General features: G+C 39.2%; 1 protein-coding gene across 2 annotated transcripts in view; it reads left to right on the top strand.

The window, feature by feature from the left end:
- Window positions 1–23,423, top strand: part of LOC126282200 (tubby-related protein 4) — a 1,357,172-nt gene that overhangs the window by 1,304,995 nt on the left and 28,754 nt on the right. For both annotated transcript variants that reach the window (XM_049981737.1, XM_049981746.1), the window contains 2 exons: window positions 10,319–10,478; window positions 16,465–16,647. In XM_049981737.1, the coding sequence (XP_049837694.1) occupies window positions 10,319–10,478; window positions 16,465–16,647 (343 nt within the window). The remainder of the gene's footprint in view (window positions 1–10,318; window positions 10,479–16,464; window positions 16,648–23,423) is intronic.

The following is a 23,423-nucleotide window of genomic DNA, read 5'->3' as shown; positions in this document are numbered from 1 at the left end:
ACAACACAAAGTTCCCAGCGGATAACTTTACAGCACATTTCTCTGTGCTACGTCACTTCATACATTTTCGCCTCACACCAGATCTTATGTGCATGTTTTCCGTGTAAAAGCAAGGTAACTTTGAAACTCTGTGCCTCGGAAATGAATGAAGATGCAAATAAAATTTTCAAGGTTGTTCGAGTTCAAGATCTTAAGCATACATCGTAAAAATACAGTCATTTGCTGTCCACAGCTGTCGTGAAATTGCAGCTGGGTTTTGGTACCCAAAAAGCAAGTTTTTTTGGATGTTTCTCGATAATGGATAAAGATTTCTGGAAATGCGGACATGGCTCTTTTAGATAAATGCCTATGAAATATTCTGTTTAAATTTGTGCAATGGGCTGTAGTTATTTTTTCTTTAGATTTCGCTTGTGCCGGATTTTATATGTAAAAGTTGGGTAAATTTGAACCTCTGTGTCTTGGATACAGATAAAGATGTCAAGATTTTCGAGATTAGCTCTTAGAGATATACCGTAAAATTTCAGTCATTTTCTGTGCAAAGCTATCTTTGAATCTTCAGCCGGATTTTAGTCCGCTAATGACGGTGAAAATATAGCGAAAAACCTTTTTTGTGGAGTTTTCGAATGAACCTCTCCACATTCCTTTAATGCATCAACACTCACGAAGAGCAACAGCACTTTTGCCTTTGTTTTGATAAAACAGCCTTGCGAGTAAAAACCTGCTGTCCTTTTCAGACTCATATTGACTGTGCAACTGTAATGTGCACTGATGCATGTGTTTCAAACCTATATCACTGTACCACTATTGGCTCCTAATCGCAAGTCATGACACTAACACTATTAACGCAAATCCTGCAGCGCATAGTCTGAACTTAAATATTTTCCCGTTTACATTTAATCTTTTCGATAAGTGGAACTCTTTTTAATGTCCACCTTTCCCTTCTGCAGTTTTAGTACCAAACCAGTTGTGACATGTTACATCCCCTGACTTTTCCTTGGTATCCTGGGGCCTCTCTTCCCTGTTGATTTAAAGTCCTTTATCTGATGTGTACTTCCTCTAGGTCTATTTTTGTAGACATTCATTCAATTTCTTTTTGTTTTCGCCTAGTTTTTCTTTTGCACCTCAAATTTTAACTCCTTCATTTGGTTCTATGTTCCTTCTTTAAAGCAACAAAGGTGCATTATTTGTAACAAAACAACAACTTATTAATAAAAGGATACAATTTTAATGCTGAAATAACATTTGCTGCCGCCATAGCACAACAAACCATACTAAAAATGACGTGTTTTGTAGAGATTTTACACAACTATAAATTTGTGAACTACTAGCTTTGCAAACACTGAACGCAAGATGGCGGCTGCTCGGTTTGCTTCTGTTAGCCAGTCATAGCACAGGACATGTGATCGCGGTTGTAGTATGGTTGGGACATAATTCCACAGCCCAAAATAATGTAATAACCTTAACTCTCACAAATATTTGACCGTTTTTCCTCAAAGCAATTTCAGCTGTTCTGTTAAGTCCCAACCTAACCATAACCTCAGTCACAAGTCCTATGTTATGACTGGTTGACGAGATCATGTGCTCTGCCCTGTGATTGGCTGACAGAGGCAAACAGGGCAGCTGCCATGGTGTTTTCAGCGTTTTCGAAGCTAACATTCCATATCTGGTGCTTTCATACTGTCCGTATGTGGAAGTATGCAGTTTCAGTTATATGCCGCATTAAAGATCTCTCCAAAATGTATCATTTTTAGTACAGTTTGTTGTGGCAAAATGCCTGGAAATACGCTATTTAGCTGTGAAAAATATGTGTTTCCGGTGGATTCCACACAATTCGACCAACACACAAAACTTAAAAGACATCCCGTATATCTGCTATTCATACATTCATACTCGTGAACCACTTCTCAGAGCGACAGTCACTATCCTCTCTCCCACTCCCTCCCCCACCCTTCCACCACCAATGATGTGTGACTGCGGATGGTAACTACGGTCAAACACATCAAACTTATTAAACTAGGGGAATATCCCCATGTGACTATGGGAAGAAATATTTTGGTCAGGTGTTAGGAATGGTGTCATAGAGACATGACACGCACACATGTCCACACCAGACTGTTCCACCCTAAGAAATTAGCCATTGCTGAACACGTACAGCCTTCTCACACATATACATACTATGCAGTGCAACGAACCAATATTTTAGCACAAGCTTCTTCCTACGTACTATCTGATCAAAAGTATCTGGACACTATATGAGAATGTACAGCCTACAGCTGCAGGTTAACTTTATCGTTTACCTAGGTTTCAACATTAGTAATAATGTCTTTTTCAGAACCTGCAAAAAGTTAATATTATAATGTGCTAGTAAATTGTATTAAATATGGTCATCCTACAGGATGCAACATGTAGTACTTACATAAAATATTATTTAAATGTTTGCCTAAAACAAGCCATGTCCTGAGTCAACTTTATAAAACTGGTGCATAACCATAAGGTTTTGTCACTTCTATTACGCAAGCTGTAGCAAATTGACTTTAAGCCCATTGTATGGTCCTCGTTGTGTGACTAGAGACTGGGGACAGCGAGGGCTTCGCGGTCCGCCTCACAGATGTTCCGCAAAGGTTGAACTTCGTGTTCCTATGCTCTTTATTGGAAGATGTTCTTTAAACATCTGGTGCAAATGGCTCATACACCTAAACCTTTGTGTGACGTAGAGCTACTACATCATGAACTTAAGGGATATAGGCTCAACACCCTTGAGGAGCTACAAATTTATGCACACCTAATTACAAATAGTCAATTTACTGACCAATCAACTGTATCTAAAAAATAGGGCATACTTCGAAGGCTTCCAGTCTATATTAGGTTTACAATAATTCGTAATGCGTGTGACCATTACAGTTTCTGTAATAATAGAACCTTTCCCACGAGATTTGTTGGCCAGTTTATAAGGCTCTGTAGTAGAATGTAAAATGTAGTCATGCTGGATACTGCAATTAACTTACAAGAGTAAAGTATAAAATTAATTCATAGCAATCATATAGCACAATTCATCTGACGCGTGCATAATAAGAGTTTGATTCTATACATCTCGGGCATGTGCACCACCATCTGTGAGGCAGACCGCGAAGCCCTTGCGGACCGCAGTCTCTAGTCACACGACGAGGCCCATACAATGGGCTTAAAGTGAATTTGCTACAGCTTGTTTAATAGAAGTGACAAAACCTTATGGTTATGCACCAGTTTTATAAAGTTGACTTAGGACATGGCTTGTTTTAGGCAAACATTTAAACAATATTTTATGGAAGTACTACACATTGCATCCTGTGGGATGAAAATAGCTAATATAATTTACTAGCACATTATAATATTAACTTTTTGCAGGTTCTGAAGGAAATGTTATTACTAATGTTGAAACCTAGGTAAATGATAAAATTAACCTGCAACTGTAGGCTGTATATTCTTATATAAACAATATCAGTTGCTGTCCATTCATTAAAATGTTAAAAATTGTGAAATATCTCGACACTCCTATGTAAATCAGAACTGACCACTAAATGTAACAGGAGATGGCATTCCCAGTATAAAGTGAGAGGGAGAAAATTTTATTGTCAGTAGAGAAGCAGTAACAGCATAATGAGTTGATTAGAAGAGCTCAGTGACTTCGAATGTGGGCTGTCTACTGGATGTCACATGAGTAACAAGTCCATCAGAGGCATTTCAACCTTTTTAAAGCTGGTGATGTGATTGTAGAGTGGAAACACCCAGGAGCAACCAGAGTGAAACCAAGATCTGTGGGATTTCACACACTGATGGACAAGGACTGTCGCCCATTGTGTAGGATGGCTGCAAGAATCCCATGAAATCAGCAAGAGGGATTCCTCATGAGTTTCAGAGTTCTGTCAGCAGTCCAGCTGGCATAAGAACAGTGAGTTGGGAGTGAAAAAGCACGATATACAGTGATCGAGCACTCCTCGTATGCCACACATTTCTGTAGTCAACACTAAGCGACACTCAATATGCTGTAAAAAGTGACACCACTGGCCATTGGATGGCTGAGAACAACTGATATGGAGTGATGAATTGCACTTTACTCTGTGGCAGGGTTTGGGTTTTGCAGATGCCTGGAGAACGCAACCTACCATTATGTGTAGTGGCAACATTGAACTACTGAAGCGGGGGTGTTCTGGTATAGACTTGTTCTTAGATGTTAGGGTGTGGTCCCCTTTTGCACTTAATACGATAATGGCAAAGAGTAGATATACCCCATGTCAATGTTCACTAATAGGTGTCTGGATACTTTTTATAAGATAATGTAAAGACGGCTTCCTCAAGGACCAACAGGCATGTCATCAGTAGAGCATAAACCATTTGTTGATATTGTTACGTATTTTGCACCAGCAAGCTTTCAGCAGCTGGCTGTGGAGACATGATGCAGCATTTATGGAATGGGGAAAAACCTAACTATGGTGGTAGGTGGCAGTCTCCCCAAAACACGGTTCAGGATTGGTGGCGACAGGTATACACCAAACGGACAGTGTGATAGCATCTCATTAGATCAGATCATTTGACTCAGATTGATACACCAATCCAGATGAAACCGAAAAAGTCTTTCCAATTCATTCTTAAGGCCAGTTCTCAGTGCAACTCTCAATTTAGCTAGGGGCGGTATACAATTCTTCTGCCGTAGGTTCTCTTTGAGGTGCAGCACAGCTTTGTAATGTGTGGTGAATAGGCATCAAAGTAGAGTCTGTTGAATCTGGGGCTCTAGTCTTGTGGTCATGTTAAAGATAAAAGTTAAAGTCTAAAGTGAATGTAAATCAGACAGTTAATAGAGGAGAGACTGAAAAATATCGTCAGTGATTTACGCAGAATGTATCTTACGTTATTATAAATTATCATTGATAATTGGATTACAAAGGGAGAAGAGAGATTTCAGCACTCTGTGTGTTTGTGTGTGTGCATCTGCAGAAATCATAGTGACAAATATTTGACAATAAATACCGAAAATGTCATAAAATTTTTGGTGGATTGAGGAATGGTGAGAATTGAAGGTGGCTGGTTCCCCATTTTTTGTCAGTCTGTTGAAGATGCACATATTTGCTTTTTTAGTGCCCTGACAGGAGCATTTTCCGCTGGTTTGTATAAAACGAATTCTATAGGCCTTTAAAGTTTCCTTAGTGTACTTTGACACATATCAACGACAAATAAATACCTATGCATAGTATAAGATAAACACCACAAAGTGACCGTTATACAGAGAGAGTGAGTCATAAAGTTTCGTCGGAGCAAAAATACTGACTGACAACATTGTTTAGTGATCTCAGAACCCCTGCGATGACCCTAGAATCCTTTGCCATATGTTCACTATATGAGTTAAAACTTCTTTTCCGCCACAGACCAGATTTTACATACATAAGCATGATAACTTTGAGCCTCCGGATTTTGGTAATAAATAACAATGTTGAAAAAAGTATCAAGGTTCCACGAAAACACCATTTTAAGAACATGTGGTAAAAATTTCGACAATTTCTCATTGATTGAAGTTACAGAAGTGGCCATTCCACAATTGGTAGTTTTGGGATTCGAAAAACCAGGGTTTTTCGGATGTATTTGATAAAGGATATTGATAGTTGCAGCCCATGGGTCAAAAATAGCCAAAAACTGGTTTTCGCAATTTTCTGCACGAATACGAAAACTTTGAACATCTGGATATCGGGAGTGGATAAGGACATTGAAAGAAATTTTAAAGTTCACCAAGAATGTCATCATGAGAACATGTTGTTGTTGTTGTCATCAGTCCTGAGACTGGTTTAATGCAGCTTTCCATGCTACTCTATCCTGTGCAAGCTTCTTCGTCTCCCAGTACTTACTGCAGTCTACATCCTTCTGAATCTGCTTAGTGTATACATCTCTTGGTCTCCCTCTACGATTTTTACCCTCCACGCTGCCTCCAGTACTAAATTGGTTATCCTTTGATGTCTCAGAACATGTCCTACCAACCGATCCCTTCTCCTTGTCAAGTTGTGCCACAAGCTCCTCTTCTCTCCAATTCTATTCAATACCTCCTCATTAGTTATCTGATCTACCCATCTAATCTTCAGCATTCTTCTGTAGCACCACCTTTTGAAAGCTTCTATCCTCTTCTTGTCTAAACTATTTATCGTCCATGTTTCACTTCCATACATGGCTACACTCCATACAAATACTTTCAGAAATGACCTCCTGACATTTAAATCTATACTCGATGTTAACAAATTTTTCTTCTTCATAAACGCTTTCCTTGCCATTGCCAGTATACATTTTATATCCTCTCTACTTGGTCACTGATTTTGCTCCCCAAACAGCAAACCTCCTTTACTACTTTAAGTGTCTCATTTCCTAATATAATACCCTCAGCGTCACCCGACTTAATTTGACTACATTCCATTATCCTTGTTTTGCTTTTGTCGATGTTCATCTTATACCCTCCTTTCAAGACACTGTCCATTCCATTCAACTGCTCTTCCAAGTCCTTTGCTGTCTCTGACAGAATTACAATGTCATCGGCAAACCTCAATGTTTTTATTTCTTCTCCATGGACTTTAACACCTACACTGAATTTTTCTTTTGTTTCCTTTACTACTTGCTCAATATACAGATTGAATTACATCAGGGATAGGCTACAAACCTGTCTCACTCCCTCACAAGCACTGCTTCCCTTTCATACCCCTCGACTCTTATAATTGCCATCTGGTTTCTGTACAAATTGTAAATAGCCTTTCGCACCCTGTATTTTACCCCTGCCACCTTCAGAATTTGAAAGAGAGTATTCCATTCAACATTGTTACAAGCTTTCTCTAAGTCTACAAATGCTAGGAATGTAGGTTTGCCTTTCCTTAATCTTTCTTCTAAGATAAGTCATAAGGTCAGTATTGCCTCACGTATTCCAACATTTCTACAAAATCCAATTTGATCTTCCCCGACATCAGCTCCTATCAGTTTTTCCATTTGTCTGCAAAGAATTCGCGTTATTATTATGCAGCTGTGACTTCCTAAAATGATAGTTTGGTAATTTTCACACCTGTCAACACCTGCTTTCTTTGGGATTAGAATTATTATATTCTTCTTGAAGTCTGAGGGTATTTCGCCTGTCTCATACATCTTGCTCACCAGATGGTAGAGTTTTGTCAGGACTGGCTCTCCCAAGGCCATCAGTAGTTCTAATGGAATGTTGTCTACTGTCAGGGCCTTTTTCGACTCAGGTCTTTCAGTGCCCTGTCAAACTCTTAACACAGTATCGTATCTCCCATTTCATCTTCATCTACTTCCTCTTCCATTTCCATAATATTGTCCTCAAGTACATCGCCCTTGTATAGACCCTCTATATACTCCTTCCACCTGTCTGCTTTCCCTTCTTTGCTTAGAACCGGGTTTCCATCTAAGCTCTTGATATTCATACAAGTGGTTCTCCTTTCTCCAAAGGTCTCTTTAATTTTCCTGTAGGCAGTATGTATCTTACCCCTAGTGAGATAAGCCTCTAAATCCTTACATTTGTCCTCTAGCCATTTCTGATTAGCCATTTTGCACTTTCTTTCGATCTCATTTTTGAGATGTTTGTATTCCTTTTTGCCTGCTTCATTTACTGCATTTTTATATCTTCTCCTTTCATCAATTAAATTCAATATTTCTTCTGCTACCCAAGGGTTTCTACTAGCCCTCGTCTTTTTACCTATTTGATCCTCTGCTGCCCTCACTATTTCATCCCTCAAAGCTACCCATTCTTCTTCTACTGTATTTCTTTCCCCCATTCCTGTCAATTGTTACCTTATGCTCTCCCTGAAACTCTGTACAGCCTCAGGTTCTTTCAGTTTATCCAGGTCCCACATCTTAAATTTCCACCTTTTTACAGTTTCTTCAGTTTTAATTTACAGTCCATAACCAATATATTGTGGTCAGGGTCCACATCTGCCCCTGGAAATGTCTTAAATTTAAACCCTGGTTCCTAAATCTCTGTCTTATCATTATATAATCTAAGTGATACCTTTTGGTATCTCCAGGGTTCTTCCATGTATACAACCTTCTTTGATGATTCTTGAACCAAGTGTTAGCTATGGTTAAGTTATGCTCTGCACAAAATTCCACCACGTGGCTTCCTCTTTCATTTCTTAGCCCCAATCCATATTCACCTACTACGTTTCATTCTCTCCCTTTTCCTACTCTTAAATTCCAGTCACCCATGACTATTAAATTTTCCTCTCCCTTCACTACCTGAATAATTTCTTTTATCAATTCATTCATTTCATCAATTTCATCATCATCTGCAGAGCTAGTTGGCATATAAACTCGTACTTCTGTAGTAGGCATGGGCTTCATGTCTATCTTGGCCCCAATAATGAATTCACTATGCTGTTTGAAGTAGCTTACCCATACTCCTATTTTTTAATTCATTATTAAACCTACTCCTGCATTACCCCTATTTGATTTTGTATTTATAAACCTGAATTCACCTGACCAAAAGTCTTGTTCCTCCTGCCACCGAACTTCACTAATTCCCACTATATCTAAGTTTAACCTACCCATTTCCCTTTTTAAATTTTCTAACCTACCTGCCCGATTAAGGGATAGTCCCCTCCCGGAGATCCGAATATTTTACCCAAGAGGATACCATCATCATGTAATCATACAGTAAAGCTGCATGTCCTCGGGAAAAATTACAGCTGTAGTTTCCCCTTGCTTTCAACTGTTCGCATTACCAGAACAGCAAGGCCAGATCAGTCAATAATCCAGACTGTTGCCCCTGCAACTACTGAAAAGGCTGCTACCCCTCTTCAGGAACCACATGTTTGTCTGGCCTCTCAACAGATGCCCCTCCGTTGTGGTAGCACCTACGGTATGGCTATCTGTGTTGTTGATGCACGCAAGCCTCCCCACCAATGGCAAGATCCATGGTTCATGTGGGGGGGCATGAGAACATATGGTAAAAATTTCGTAGATCTACCATGAATAGAAATTATTGGAGTGGCCATCCACACAGTTTGTACTTTTCGTATCCAAAAATCAATGTTTTTCAGGGTTTTCGTAAGAACCACCCGTGAAAAAAAAGGTGTTTTTATAAGCTACCTACGGTCCACCCGAGGCCACACCTAATGCAAAGGAACCAATCGATTTATTCAGTTTGTCTGTGCTGTAATGTTTAAATTTTTATCTTTTACTGCAAGATAGCTACAGCATGCCCAATCTCCTGATATGTATACAAATGGTAACTAGTGCAAGGGCTATCCAAAACACTTGACCCCTACATGTCTGTGATCAATAGAGGCTGAGTTATGAGCCCCTGAACAAACACATTTTTGCAGACGGCATTTTTAGAACATATTGGTACCATGCACAGATGATAACCAACCCCAATTTTCACTGGCAAATTGGCAGGTGTTCATTGATGAATCCTTTACCAAACAATGCAACAGCTTTTTCCTCAAATTGTTGTGCATCAACAACTGATTGTCAGAAAACTTAACCAGTTGTCTGTGGTTTGATGCTAGCTTAGCCCAATTTTGTAGGATTTTTTTTGCCCTCAGGTATTCCTTATTCATTCGCTCAGCTTTCTGTGCACTACAGTCTACTGCATTATAGATTAAATGTAGTCTGTAAACTCCTGTAACGATCAGCACTTTAGCTTTGATAACCAGTCATGAAATGTAAACAACAGTGAAGTCCACCATGGACAGATAATTTTTTTTTTTTTTTTCTGCTCGTACATCGCATTACCATCATCTTCGATGTGGCAAGCAGTTGTTTTTTGTGAAAAGTAACCAACTGACAAATATATTCATTCAGTTCCTCGTCTCAGTCAATTCATCGTAACACCAGCAAATTCATATTCAACCATTGGTTCTTCAACTCAAAATATCTGTATGATATTAGCTCTAAATGTTTTGGACACCTCCTGACATATGGTAACATTTAATCGTGTTTATAGAATGTTCTGTGTCTACAGCAAGTACTGTGTATCACACATAGAACAACAAATATATTGTGTTCTTGAAATATGTTCTGTATCAGAATTATACAACCAAAAATTGTTCAGTGTTCCTGACTTTCTTCAGTGGTTGGTAGCGATTAACCTGCAGTGGAAGGAAGGCTATAAATTCAACTATATTTACTTTTTTTCACGATTATTTACTGTTGACATGAATAGGAAATATATGGTAAGGAGGAGAAATGTAGCATTATCTACATGTCATAGTATTTATCTGCTCCTTCACACCCTAATTTTGTTTTTGTGAACATGAATGTCTAATCACAATTGCTATCATAACCCTCTTTTCCTTTTCAGGAAGCATTTGCTCAATTCACCACTTTTGTCAAGGCGACAGCGCAAGAACAAAAGTATAGAAAGTTCTGACGACGAAATCGTCCACTCAGGAGATGAAATATTTAATGGAAGAAATTATAGGGATTTAGAAAGTTTCCAAAAAGCACAGTTGCGACAAAAAGTGAGTAGTATAATATTTAACAGTTTTATTAGTAAAATGTCCACATTTCTTTGTGCTGTACAAGCCATTTTCCTACAGTTAATCCTTGTAATACACCACTACATTTCAATAAGTAGGCCTGTAATCATAAACATTTGTTTTCCCATGTCTGTCTGCAATTGGAGCTATTAAGATAACTTAAAAACAAAGTATGACAAAACACTGATTGTAGTATGGAGGATTTAAATAGCTCCATTTACCAGTAGCACACTTCTTTACCTGCACTTTAATTACTAAAAAATTATTAATGATTCTGATCTGCTCTATTTTGACACTATTCTTCATTCATTTAATTTACTTGGTAGCCCAATTTCATTGCTGCAGTCTATGGGTGATGCTTACTGCTGTCAATTCAGCAGATGAAATAATTGCAACCTATGAACAACAACTGACTATAAAAAGGGCCCCTCTGCTGCTTTTCCCCATTTTCTTTATGGTGAAGTAACTTTTGGAGGGGTGGTACTACAGGGAAATTCCCGTAGGTTTTTTTTAGCAATGCAGTGTAATTTTTGACAGGTGAACCCTTCTCAGGTTTTCTGCTGGATCTTCAGCTCATGTTACCACCTGGTTGTTATCTTCAGGTGAGACAATGCAGTTGCTGACTCTCATCTAACTGATGCTACTCTACCCAAAGCAGCAGAGGGGGCTATTTTAGATCTATTATGAATAAATCCAGCTACACTGCTATGTAAGTTGTTTATATTTATCCAACTCACGATGAGCCCATATTGGCAAATTGCCATCGTCAGGTGCTATGTAACATCGTTGCTGTCATAACCTGTCTGTTTTAGAATTATTACTTTCTCCCAGATGTACATCGGAGTTGTATGTCAGATATTACCTGTATTCCATATATGCTATTTTTCTGACAGCTTGGATGACATCTGGAAAACAAGTAATATCCAACATACAACTCCACGGTACATCTGAGAGAAAGTAATAATTCTAAAACAGACAGGACATGATAGCAACGACATTGCATAGGACCTAACGATGACAATTTACCAAAATGGGCTCATTGTGAATTAGATAAATATATACAATTTATGTAGCAGTGTAGTTGGATTTATTCATAATAATCATATCATTGAAAGGCATATTTTTCACTGCGGACTCCGAAGAGCAAAAGTTATGTTTGAGATCTAGTTCATTACTGACTCATCGTACTTTTCAAGCAATACCACACAAGCTGGTAATCGGGCAGAGGACTTACCAGTTGTGAATAAATGGAAAGGACTCACCATTGACTGTATTTACCTGACAACCAATGAAAACTCACCAAATAACTATGTTCAGAACTGGAGAAATGAGTCACTTTTAATTTAGACAAAAAGAAATTGAATTACACACATTGGCTGCAGGTGAACATTGATTTAAATCAGTGAACAAAACTGAAAATTTGGGCTGGGCTGGGATTCGAACCCAGGCTCAGGTTCACATCCTGGCCCAGCACAAATTTTCAACTTTCCCCACTGATTTAAATCAGTGCCCACTTGCAGTCAGTGTCTTTCATTCTTTTTTGTCTTAATTCATAGTGGCTGTTGGATCAAAATAGTGTCTAATCTTACGGACATGCCTGAAACAACAGATATAAACAAAGATGATGTAACTTACCAAACGAAAGCGGTGGCATGTTGATAGACACACAAACACACCCACAAAATTCAAGCTTTCACAACCCACAGTTGCTTCATCAGGAAAGAGGGAAGGAGAGGGAAAGACGAAAGGATGTGGGTTTTAAGGGAGAGGGTAAGGAGTCATTCCAATACCGGGAGCAGAAAGACTTGCCTTAGGGGGAAAAAGGACAGGTATACACACACACACACACACACACACACACACACACACACACACACACACAATTTCATTATATGCTCCATCACTGTGCATTTTTGTTGTTGGAAACTTGTGTGGCAGCATTGCTCCATGCACCTGTCCTCAGCAATATGAGCAGTTTGATCAGTGTATGCTTTACCAAAGTAACATGAAATCTGATAAACAGCAGGCTTCCTTAGCCACAGGTCATCTTTAACAGAACTCAAAAGAGCTTAGCCTTGGCTACTCTATGAAACAGTCCTTATGCTATAATCTCTAAAAATTGTCCTTATTTTACTTCATATACTCCCAGCACATGGTAGGAAGGCATATGATGAAACCGTGTCCGGCCATTCTAATTTAGGTTTTCCATGATTTTCCTAAATCACATGAGGCAAATGGTGGGCTGTTCCTTTGAAAGGGCACAGCCACTTTTCTTCTCCATCCTTCCCTAATCCGAGTTTATGCTCTGTCTTTAATGGACTTTTGTCGGCAGGACGTTAAACACTAATCTCCTCCTCCTCCATCTTGTTGTACTTCCAGTTGTGGTCTGAACTCTATGACACAACAGATCAGTTTCTCTAAGAATCCATTTTGTTTGAATAGTGACTTCAGGTGTTTGATTCCATGCAGTAATCTTTCTGCATCAGATATGGTACACAGTCTTTGGACCAGTGTCCTCAGGATCCCGGTGCATTGATACAGTGGACTGACAGCTAATCAAAAGCAAATACTGGTCAGTATGTGCAGGTGAGCAGTAAATTCTATACCACGGAGTACCATCATTCTGCCAGGCACATGATCATCTTAATAGGGACAGGGGCTATCCTTTGAGCAAGTCATGGAACACTGTGCTGACCTGCATTAAAGCATGACATTCTCATTCAGGACAAGACTTTGATGATTAACTATAGCAGCAGTACTTTTCTTTTATTTGCCTCTTTCACTGGCAGTGATTATAATATCCTTTGCAATGGGGGCAGCACTCACTGCACTTAGCACATGCACTGAGACACTTCATTGGCCTATACAGAGATTCCAGCTTCACAACAATTCAATAACAGGAGCATCACCTGAAGATGATGGCCAGGTAGACCCCCAAAATATTGTGTGAACTTGACTTGGAAAATACATCTGCAAACCCAAGAGAGAATCATAAATTATTCTGATGGGGAAGCTTACAAAGTCAGTGGTACATAAATTACAAAGATGACTACACATTTGCAGACTGTAAATAGCATTCATAAAGCTGATATAGAATCTAAAATGTTGCCAGTATTGAGAGCAAGCATTGATCATTCTGTAAAATTGTTAGTTTCAGTTCAGTTTCGTCAGTCCTATCGATCATATCCATACAATATTTGTGCATGTGAATTGGACAACTTAACATATTTCAATGAGTTGGGGTGAACATTGGTTCTGCAGTTCACAAGTAACAGTTGCTTCCATCAATAGAGGAATAGCTCTATATCAAGGTCTCATATGATGTATGCCAGCATGGAATCCTGCGTTCTTTGAATACTGTGCTCACTGTTGATAATTTGCAAGGACAGAGTTGGTCATGACAACAGAAGTCTGGCGGATAACGAGAAGAAAGGATATTGACGTTGACCTCCATCTGTCCAATAGCCAGCTTCACACGTCCATCCACATCAAACCCACCAACAAGCAACAGTACCTCCATTATGAAAGCTGCCACCCATTCCACATCAAACGGTCCCTTCCCTAAAGCCTAGGTCTTCGTGGCAAACGAATCTGCTCCAGACTGGAATCCCTGAACCATTACACCAACAACCTGAAAACAGCTTTCGCATCTCACCACCACCCTCCCGACCTGGTACAGAAGCAAATAACCAGAGCCACTTCCTCATCTCCTCAAACCCAGAACCTCCCACAGAAGAACCGCAAAAGTGCCCCACTAGTGACAGGATACTTTCTGGGACTGGATCAGACTCTGAATGTGGCTCTCCAGCAGGGATACGACTTCCTCAAATCCTGCCCTGAAATGAGATCCATCCTTCATGAAATCCTCCCCACTCCACCAAGAGTATCTATCCGCTGTCCACCTAACCTTCGTACCCTCTTAGATCATCCCTATGAAATCCCAAAACCACCTTCCCTACCCTCTGGCTCCTACCCTTGTAACTGCCCCCGGTGTAAAACCTGTCCCATGCACCCTCCCACCACCACCTACTCCAGCCCTGTAACCTGGAAGGTGTACACGATCAAAGGCAGAGCCACGTGTGAAAGCACCCACGTGATTTACCAACTGACCTGCCTACACTGTGAAGCTTTCTATGTGGGAATGACCTGCAACAAACTGTCCATTCACATGATTGGACACAGGCAGACAGTGTTTGTTGGTAATGAGGATCACCCTGTGGCTAAACATGCCTTGGTGCAAGGCCAGCACATCTTGGCACAGTGTTACACCGTCCAGGTTATCTGGATACTTCCCACTAACACCAACCTGTCAGAACTCCAGAGATAGGAACTTGCCCTTCAGTATATCCTCTCTTCTCGTTATCCACTAGGCCTCAACCTCCGCTAATTTCAAGTTGCCGCCACTCATACCTCACCTGTCTTTCAACAACATCTTTGCCTCTGTACTTCCGCCTCGACTGACATCTCTGCCCAAACTCTTTGCCTTTACAAATGTCTGCTTGCATCTGTGTATGTGCGGATGGATATATGTGTGTGTGTGTGTGTGTGTGTGTGTGTGTGTGTGTGTGTGTGTGTGTGTGTGTGTGTGTGTGTGTGTGTGTGTGTGCGCGAGTGTATACCTGTCCTTTTTTCCCCCTAAGGTAAGTCTTTCTGCTCCCGGGATTGGAATGACTCCTTACCCTCTCCCTTAAAACCCACATCCTTTCGTCTTTTCCTCTCCTTCCCTCTTTCCTGATGAAGCAACCATTGGTTGCAAAAGCTTGAATTTTCTGTGTATGTTTGAGTTTGTTTGTGTGTCTATCGATCTGCCAGCGCTTTCATTTGGTAAGTCACATCATCTTTGTTTTTAGATATATTTTTCCCACGGGGAATGTTTAAAATTCATCTCTACATTTTGCAGCATTGTGGGTATATATTAAAAACTAATTAGAACAGATATTTTTTTGGATGAACAGCAGAGTTGACTATTCGCCTTTTATTCAATAATTTTTGACAACCGACTAAATCTCTTTCATTATGTGCTGTTCACTGGACTTGCTTGTGCTTGCAGCTAAGACTCAAACCAAAAGTGTGTTGTTATTGCTTTGATTACAGGCAGTGATAGTGTGTGTGACCTTCACTCATAATACTTGGTAAGATTCATGCCACTGTAATATTGTGCATAATAACTGAGTTGTCAATGTAGTGGAGATAAGCCATCTTTTAATCATACTAAGAAATCACAGCAGTTCAAATGTTGCTAAATAATGCATAAAAATTTTAGTATATTGTCCAAAAGAAATTGAAGGATAAATCTACTACTCTACCATGAAAAAATAAGCTATCTATACATTCCTCTATCATGTGTCATATCCAATGTGCATCTGTGAGTGGCATTCCTTAGTTATGAGCCTGTTCAGAAGTAAATGTTTTCTGTTGATCACTGCCTCAGCATTATTGTTTGTTAAGTAAGTCTTGGTATATGTTATAATTGGTTGTACATGCAGATACGAGAGTGATATGATTACTTTATCTATTTTTGTTTGTTGAATTTTGTATATGTATAATTTTATAAAGTCAAATTTGATTCCTCTGATATACTTTCTCCTATGCCAACAGTATTTGATGCAAAAATAGTTATATTCATTTCAGTCTCAGTACAGCTGCAGTACCTTTTCCTTGAATGCAGAATGAAACGGCTTTACTAGTTTTGTATTTAAATGTACAATAAATTACTGTGGACTTTTTTTGCAAAAGAAATAAGAGAAGATCAAAATTAATAGACACACATTTCATACATTCTAAGTACTTTGACATGTTATCAAAATATTTTCTTCCCAAAAGTTTAAATGCCATTAATATTACTGAAATAATGGAAACATGTAAATTCTGCAGTTTTTTAAATCAAAATTTTGACTTCAAATATATATAGAAGTTCATAGACGTGCAAGTGAATTTTTTATTTCTAAGTTTCTCACTTGTTGCATAGCTAAAACGTGGCAAAGGTATTGACGGCAGTCCAACGCCTCAGAGTCCACGGCGCAGAGAGTTCGTGATGCACAACAAAGCTCCCATGTGGAATGAGAGCAGTCAGGTGTATCAGCTTGACTTTGGTGGGAGAGTGACACAGGAATCTGCTAAGAATTTCCAGATTGAATTCCGAGGCAAGCAGGTGAGCAGTAAATGAAATACTCTAATATTTGTGAAAACTGCAACATCAGGAATAATATAAGGCACTGAATTGAACTTTGTGGCCCAGATTAGAAGTGCACATAATATCTGACTCTGGGAATTCACAATTGTGTGAAGCCCTTGTATGGTAAGATGAGAGCCTTTAAATATTATGAAATGGAACCAAATAATACTTGCATGCACTACCTGATCGAGAGTACCTGGACACTGTGAGAGGTGTGTCCACCCTTTGCCTTTACAGCAGCTTAAATTCTGCTGAGAACACTTTCAGTGAGGAATCTCAATGTCTGTGGAGTAATAGCACCCCATTACATCTTGACAGCCACAACTGGAAAAGGTAATGTTGTTGGACATTGAGCTCTGGAACAAATTCTATTCTCTAACTCATCCCACAAGTTTTCCATGAGGTTCAGGTCAGGATTCTGGCCAGCCAAGCCCAATTCAGGAATGCTGTTGTTCACAAACTCTTGTCTTACAGATGTTGCTGTATGACAGGGTGGGTTGTCATGCTGATACAAACAGTCATAATCTCCGAACAGTTCCTCTGTTGTACACAGTACACAGTGCTGTAAAATGTGTTCATAGCCTTGTGCATCTAGCATTTTCTTCACAGTAAGGGGACCACACCCTAGTCATGAAAATTACCTCTATGCCACAACATGACCTCCTCTGCTTAATACTGTTGGCACTATATATGATGGCAGGTAATATTCTTGACACATCTGCCAAACTGAAACTCTTCCATTGGATTACCACAGAATATAGCATGATTTGTCACTGCAGACTACTCATTTCCAGTCATCCACTCTCCAGTGGCATCACTCTTTAAACCATGTCAAGCGTCACTTAGCACTGATTGCAGAAATGTGTGGCTTATGAGGAGCTGTTTGACCATTGTAAACCTATGCACAGTTATTGTGCTGGCTGGACTGCTGGTAGAACTTTGGAACTCATGAGTGATTCCTTCTGCTGAATTCATTTGATGTTTCGCAGCCACCCTCCGCAGTGCTCAGTTGTACCTGTCTGCAAGTAGAGGTTATCTGCCTGGCCTTTTTTAATTTCTGATTCTTCCTTTCATGTTTCCACTTCACAGTCACATCACCAGCAGTCAACTTGGGCAGCTTTAGAAATGTTGAAATATATCTGATGTTACTCTTGTTACATCCAGTGACTACTCCATATTCGAAGACACTGGGCACATCTGAACAACTAATTCTGCTGTTACTGCTTCTCTGCTTGGCAACACAATTCTCCATACTTCCTTTTATACAGCAGCTCCACCTCTCGTTATAACTAGTGGTAAATCCCACATTACATAGGTATTCTTGGACACTTTTGATCAGACAGTTTGGAGAATTTTACCTCACACTATTCAAATGCAGTCCTTCAAAGAATCGTTGACTGTAGGACATTGATGAAAAAGTTGCTGACTGAGCAGAACTCAGGCAAGTTCAGTGGTCAGTATGCCAGGTCATGGTGCACACTATGGAAGCAGACATACTCTCTGTTCTTCGAAGAAGGCTTGCACGTTCCTCACCACATTAATCAGGCATTGTTCAGCTTATATATGGCATGTTGAGCTGCCTCATTGATGGGCAGTATCTCCAGCTATAAAACCTTGCTGGTATGCCTGGTATGATATACCATTCAAATCACCCTCAATATGTAGGAATGGAGATACCTATTGTTCTTGTTTCAGGCATCCAGAAAGGAGCGAAATATACAGTGAACTATAATGTATTCACCTGCGCTTTTACCACTTGTCTATCAGTAATGATGGACATTAGGGTACAGAAACTAAGTGTAGTAATTGAAACTGCCTGGAATTGTGTTAACCCAGGATGTTGTTGGACAAATTTATAAGTTCTTGTAGTGGCGCCTGGAAAACATAGATAAATAATGGAACTATGAATGTTGCAGACTTATTTTATCCAGGAGAGTGTTACAATGGTGGTGAAGGAGGAGGTCAGTAAATAAGTGTATAAAAAAATGTTTCTCTGGTCACAGAAACTACTCCCATAGGCACTAAGAAAAGACAGAATTGACTAAGAACAACTTTCAGAGCATGGGGTAAACCATCACTTCTCTCACACTCCATTTGTGAATTGAATGGAAAACTATCTATGAAGTTAAAAGTACCCTCTGTCATGCATCTTAGCATCTTACATTTACTTTTAGTATAAATATAGAAAGATGTAAACTTATTTCACAATGTTGTTAGGAAAGGAAGAGTAGTTTCAATGCCTGACTTGATTTTGAACATTCTGCCACCCTGTTCGATGTATGTGCACCAAAGTACAGCTTTATATTAAAAACAAAGATTCCAAGACTTACCAAGCGGAAAAGCGCTGATCATTACAAAGCACAGATTGCTCTCTGAAACACATAGAAATGTGTCAATAAAATGTTGTAAACAAAACAGGAGACTGAAACCTCATGAGCTCTTTCACATTAATTCTTATTGTATATAATAATGAAGACAATTTGGCATTTTAATGTCTGCTTCTAACTTATTCTCCAAAATAAAATTCCTCGACGGTGATATAGCCAGGCAGTCAGTGAATCAAGAGTGTTATGGATACAAAGTCTGTATTCAGTGGCTTGTCAGGTCATGGTCTCAGTTCAGAATAACAACACATTCAAACAACAGATCTGATGTAATAAACAGGAAACATTATACAGCAGAAGTATAAAGAATGAATCAAATGAAGTATACAAACACCACCTGAATCAAGATTTTGGAAAGAGGAGCATCAAAAATAGGTTAATTTCATTGTAATCTGTTCTCCCAACATTTTGAAGGTAGACATCCTTATAGCTTATAAACTACATATAAACATAAAATGATGGAAGAAATGGTTGGAATATGGAATCAGGTTATAAGGTGCCACATAGAGACAGATCTAACTTACTTGAAGCTCATTAACTGCAGTGAGCAACTGAATGTACAATGCTAACAGAAGCGTGGTTAATTGTATAAAAAGTAAAACTATCATGAGAAAACTACAAAATATTGAGACACAATTGTTGGTCAGCATGTGACATTCGCCTGCTTTATTTCTTCATTGGTTGTCCTCAGTGTCAACGTACTGTGTTGCTGTATTGGCTGAAAAATAGGGAGGGGGGGGGGGGGGGTGGAAGTTTGACACTGACTCCATAAAAGATGTAGCTGACAGTTGCTTTTGGTGTGAAATTACCTTATTCTCATTCACTTGTTTCCTGCTGCTGCTGCGGTTGTCATCTCGATTTGTCTTCTGCATGGCTGCTACAAGTTGTAATTCCCTCAGCAAGGCATCTTGTTTATCCCAGTCACTGTGTCCACCAGCGTGCTGGTTGGCTGCTCCTGTACTCAATAGCTGTACTCAATAGCTGCTTCCATAGCACCCGCTTGCTGATTGGCTGCTGTCGTACTGTGACTGTGAAACCCAAGTGCTGATTGGTTGTTGCATCACTGTATTGCTCTTGAGTTCACTGTTCAAAGTTCGCGAGACATAGTTTATTGTGCCCACATTCAATATTCCTCACCCAGGGCACCATGTGTGACGTTCGCCTGCTTTGTTTCTTGGTTGATTGCCCTCAGTGTCGGCGTACTGCACTGCTACACTGGCTGAAAAATGGGGGGTGGAAGTTAAACACTGACTACTTTTAATTATGTAGCCGACAGGTACTCTTTTGCATTTCACAGTGCTTGGCTTTCACTGTTCACAACTCCCCAATAATACACAGTTACACATCCAGTGCACTGTTGTTTAACTTTTGATAAGCCTCATTAATAGGTTACAAGCAAACATCAACATACTGCTACAATAGATTACTGTTGAACATTTACAAGCAGTAAAAACCTAACCGCACAGTTCTCAGCGAATAATATGGTACGTATTGAACAGGCACTTTGTTTTAGCACACAGCCTATTACACTTATATCACAGTTAACTTGATGCATTGTTGTTGATCTAACCAATACAGGTTACTTGTCTGAAACTCATACGTGGACTGACTGTCTTGAGACCAAAAATTGGGCCTTTATATATTATCACAATAGTAGGCACTGAAACTACACATTGCTCAATGTTTAATTTACTGAAATTACAATTAAATCTTAACTCATTTAATTAATTGAATACATTGAAAAAATCTGTCTCTTTAACAGTTTCTTCTACTACAAGAGTTAGGCTGAATTGTTTGTTTAAATGATGGAATTAACAGATATAGTTATGCAAACAATACTTTTGACAAAACTGGTAATTACTTTGGAATTAATTAACAGCTGGCTTTGCTAACATGTTTTTGAATAGAGCCAAATAAATACTTAAAGAATGCTATTAGTTGTTCCTCCAAATGTTTATAATTAGTACAGAATTTATATTTGTTTATAAGTCAACAATAGCATGAAACAATTACTGATTTCACCCTATAACAAAAGATGTTAACTAGTAATAGTCAAAATAAATTAGAAAATCAATTACACACATAAAACTAAGCACAAAATTAGATCTGGTGTTATATTCTTTAAGATTGAGGGCCAACCTTTCCCTTTTATGGAAATACATATTACACTCATTTATGTTAACATTAATTAGACAGACATGAAAAAATGAATATTAAGGAGGCAACTGGCAAAACAAGAGGGTAAATAAAAATATCCCAGCGTGCTTTGTCACAAGCACTCAACTTCCTGAGAAATGTCAGTACTGCTAATAGACACATATAAAAGTACACACACTATCCAAAGTTTCAGAACTAATAGTTTCTTCCTCAGTGAGTAGGAAAGAGTAAAAAGGAAGGACGGCTTACTTAGACACCATGATGAGAAGGACTCATCTGTTGTGCAGGTTCTGGCATCCGAGTGAGCTGCCCTTGCTTTTTACTCTTTCCCAATCTATCGCCCTATATTCACTGAGAAAGAAACTATTAGTTCTGAATGTTTTTATTGTGTATGTACTTTTACATATGTTTATTATGAGCATTGACATTTCTCATGAAGATGATTACTGGCCGACAATTATGTCTCAAAAACTTTTATAACAGGCATGGGCAGGGCAACCTCTGGTGACAAGTGGGCTGGATTCACATACTTACTTAAGCTTGGCAGCCACCTCTTAGTGTGACATGGTGGCAGCACTCCTAATGCATAAAGTCAATAGTACAGGGTGTACATAAGTCTGGGAACACTTTCAATTATTTACGGCACAAGAACTGAACATTATACAAATGTCATACATATTGCATTTTGAAGAGAAACACTGAAAGATTTTTTCTCTTTTTTTTCTACAAATATTCAAAATGCAAACCATAAATGACCCAGCAGACCTCAATACAGTAATCAAATTCTTGCTGTACCCGTCCCAGCATGGCATCACCAATTGTGGCAGTCTTTTCCTGTGTTCTCTCCTGGAGCTCGGCTACATCATGTTGTAGAAGCGGTACATACACCAGATCTTTAATGTGTCCCCACAGAAAAAAGTCATACAGAGTGAGATCTGGTGATCAGGGAGGCCATTTCATGAAACAGCTGTCGAACTTCAATACACAGAAAGCTCACTCCAGACCTGAACTCGCCATGTTTGCGACTAGCGCGATTATCGGCAAATTACCAAACTACGCTGTAGCAGTATACATGAAAAAAGTCTTTCAAGGTTTCTCTTCAAAAGGACATATGTATGATATCTGTACAATGTTTGGGTCTTGTGCAATAAATAATTGAAAGTGCTCCCAGACTTATGTACTACCTGTATATCATGTCAATAACATGTTTGGTGTAACACACCAATATAAATAATATCCTTTCTTCCAAGAGTGCTAGTTCTGCATGGGTTGCAAGAGAGCTTCTGTGAAGTTTGGAAGATAGGAGACGAGGTACTGGCAGAAGTGGAGCTGTCAGGACAGGTCGTGAGTTGTGCTTGGGTAGCTCAGATGGTAGAGCACTTGCCTGCAAAAGGCAAAGGTCCCGAGTTTGAGTCTCGGTCCAGCACACAGTTTTAATCTGCCAGGAAGTTTCATATCAGTGCACAATGTGCTGAAGAGTGAAACTTCCATTCTGGAAACATCCTCCAGGCTGCTAAGCCATGTCTCCAAAATATCCTTTCGTCCAAGAATGCTAGATGTGCGTGGTTTGCAGGAGAGCTTCTGTGAAGTTTGGAAGGTAGGAATAAGGTACTGGCAAAAGTGGAGCTGTGAGGATTGGTTGTGTGTCATGCTCAGGTAGCTGAGATGGTATAGCACTAGTCCACAAAACGTAAAGGTCCCAAGTTCGTGTCTCGGTCCGACACACAGTTTTAATCTGCCAGGAAGTTTCATCATGAAGATTGATTATTGTTTTACAACAATTGTCTTAAAAATTTCCATTGCAAAATGCTGTTTGAACTAGCAGTGAATTGATGTGTGAGTCTTTATAAAATTTGTGCTCATGTTAACTACATCTGAGACATTTTTTATGTTAATTGACGTAGCACATAAGCTTTATTGGTTAATAATTCAGTGGAGATCTGTTAAGTTGACTTTCACAATATTTAATGCAGCAGATTTCTCATTTAATAGACCAGTAAAACCTTTTTGTGAACTGACCAAAGCAAAGCTCCATTAGAAAAACTCGAATGAGTTGACAAAACTGCAACAAACTCCAGTGAATTGACTTCACTGGAGATAGAAATTTTCGATGACTTTTTTTCACTTTTTCTTCATCAATAATGGTTTCTTTTAGTAGCTCTAATGCCTACACCCCAAACAAAAATTAGTAACTGAGCTGTGTCTGACAAA

Source organism: Schistocerca gregaria, chromosome 1 (genome assembly GCF_023897955.1).
Source record: "Schistocerca gregaria isolate iqSchGreg1 chromosome 1, iqSchGreg1.2, whole genome shotgun sequence".
NCBI classification, from domain to species: Eukaryota; Metazoa; Arthropoda; class Insecta; order Orthoptera; family Acrididae; genus Schistocerca; species Schistocerca gregaria.
Note: the sequence above shows the minus strand (reverse complement) of the source record. Positions and strands in the feature narration are given on the sequence as shown.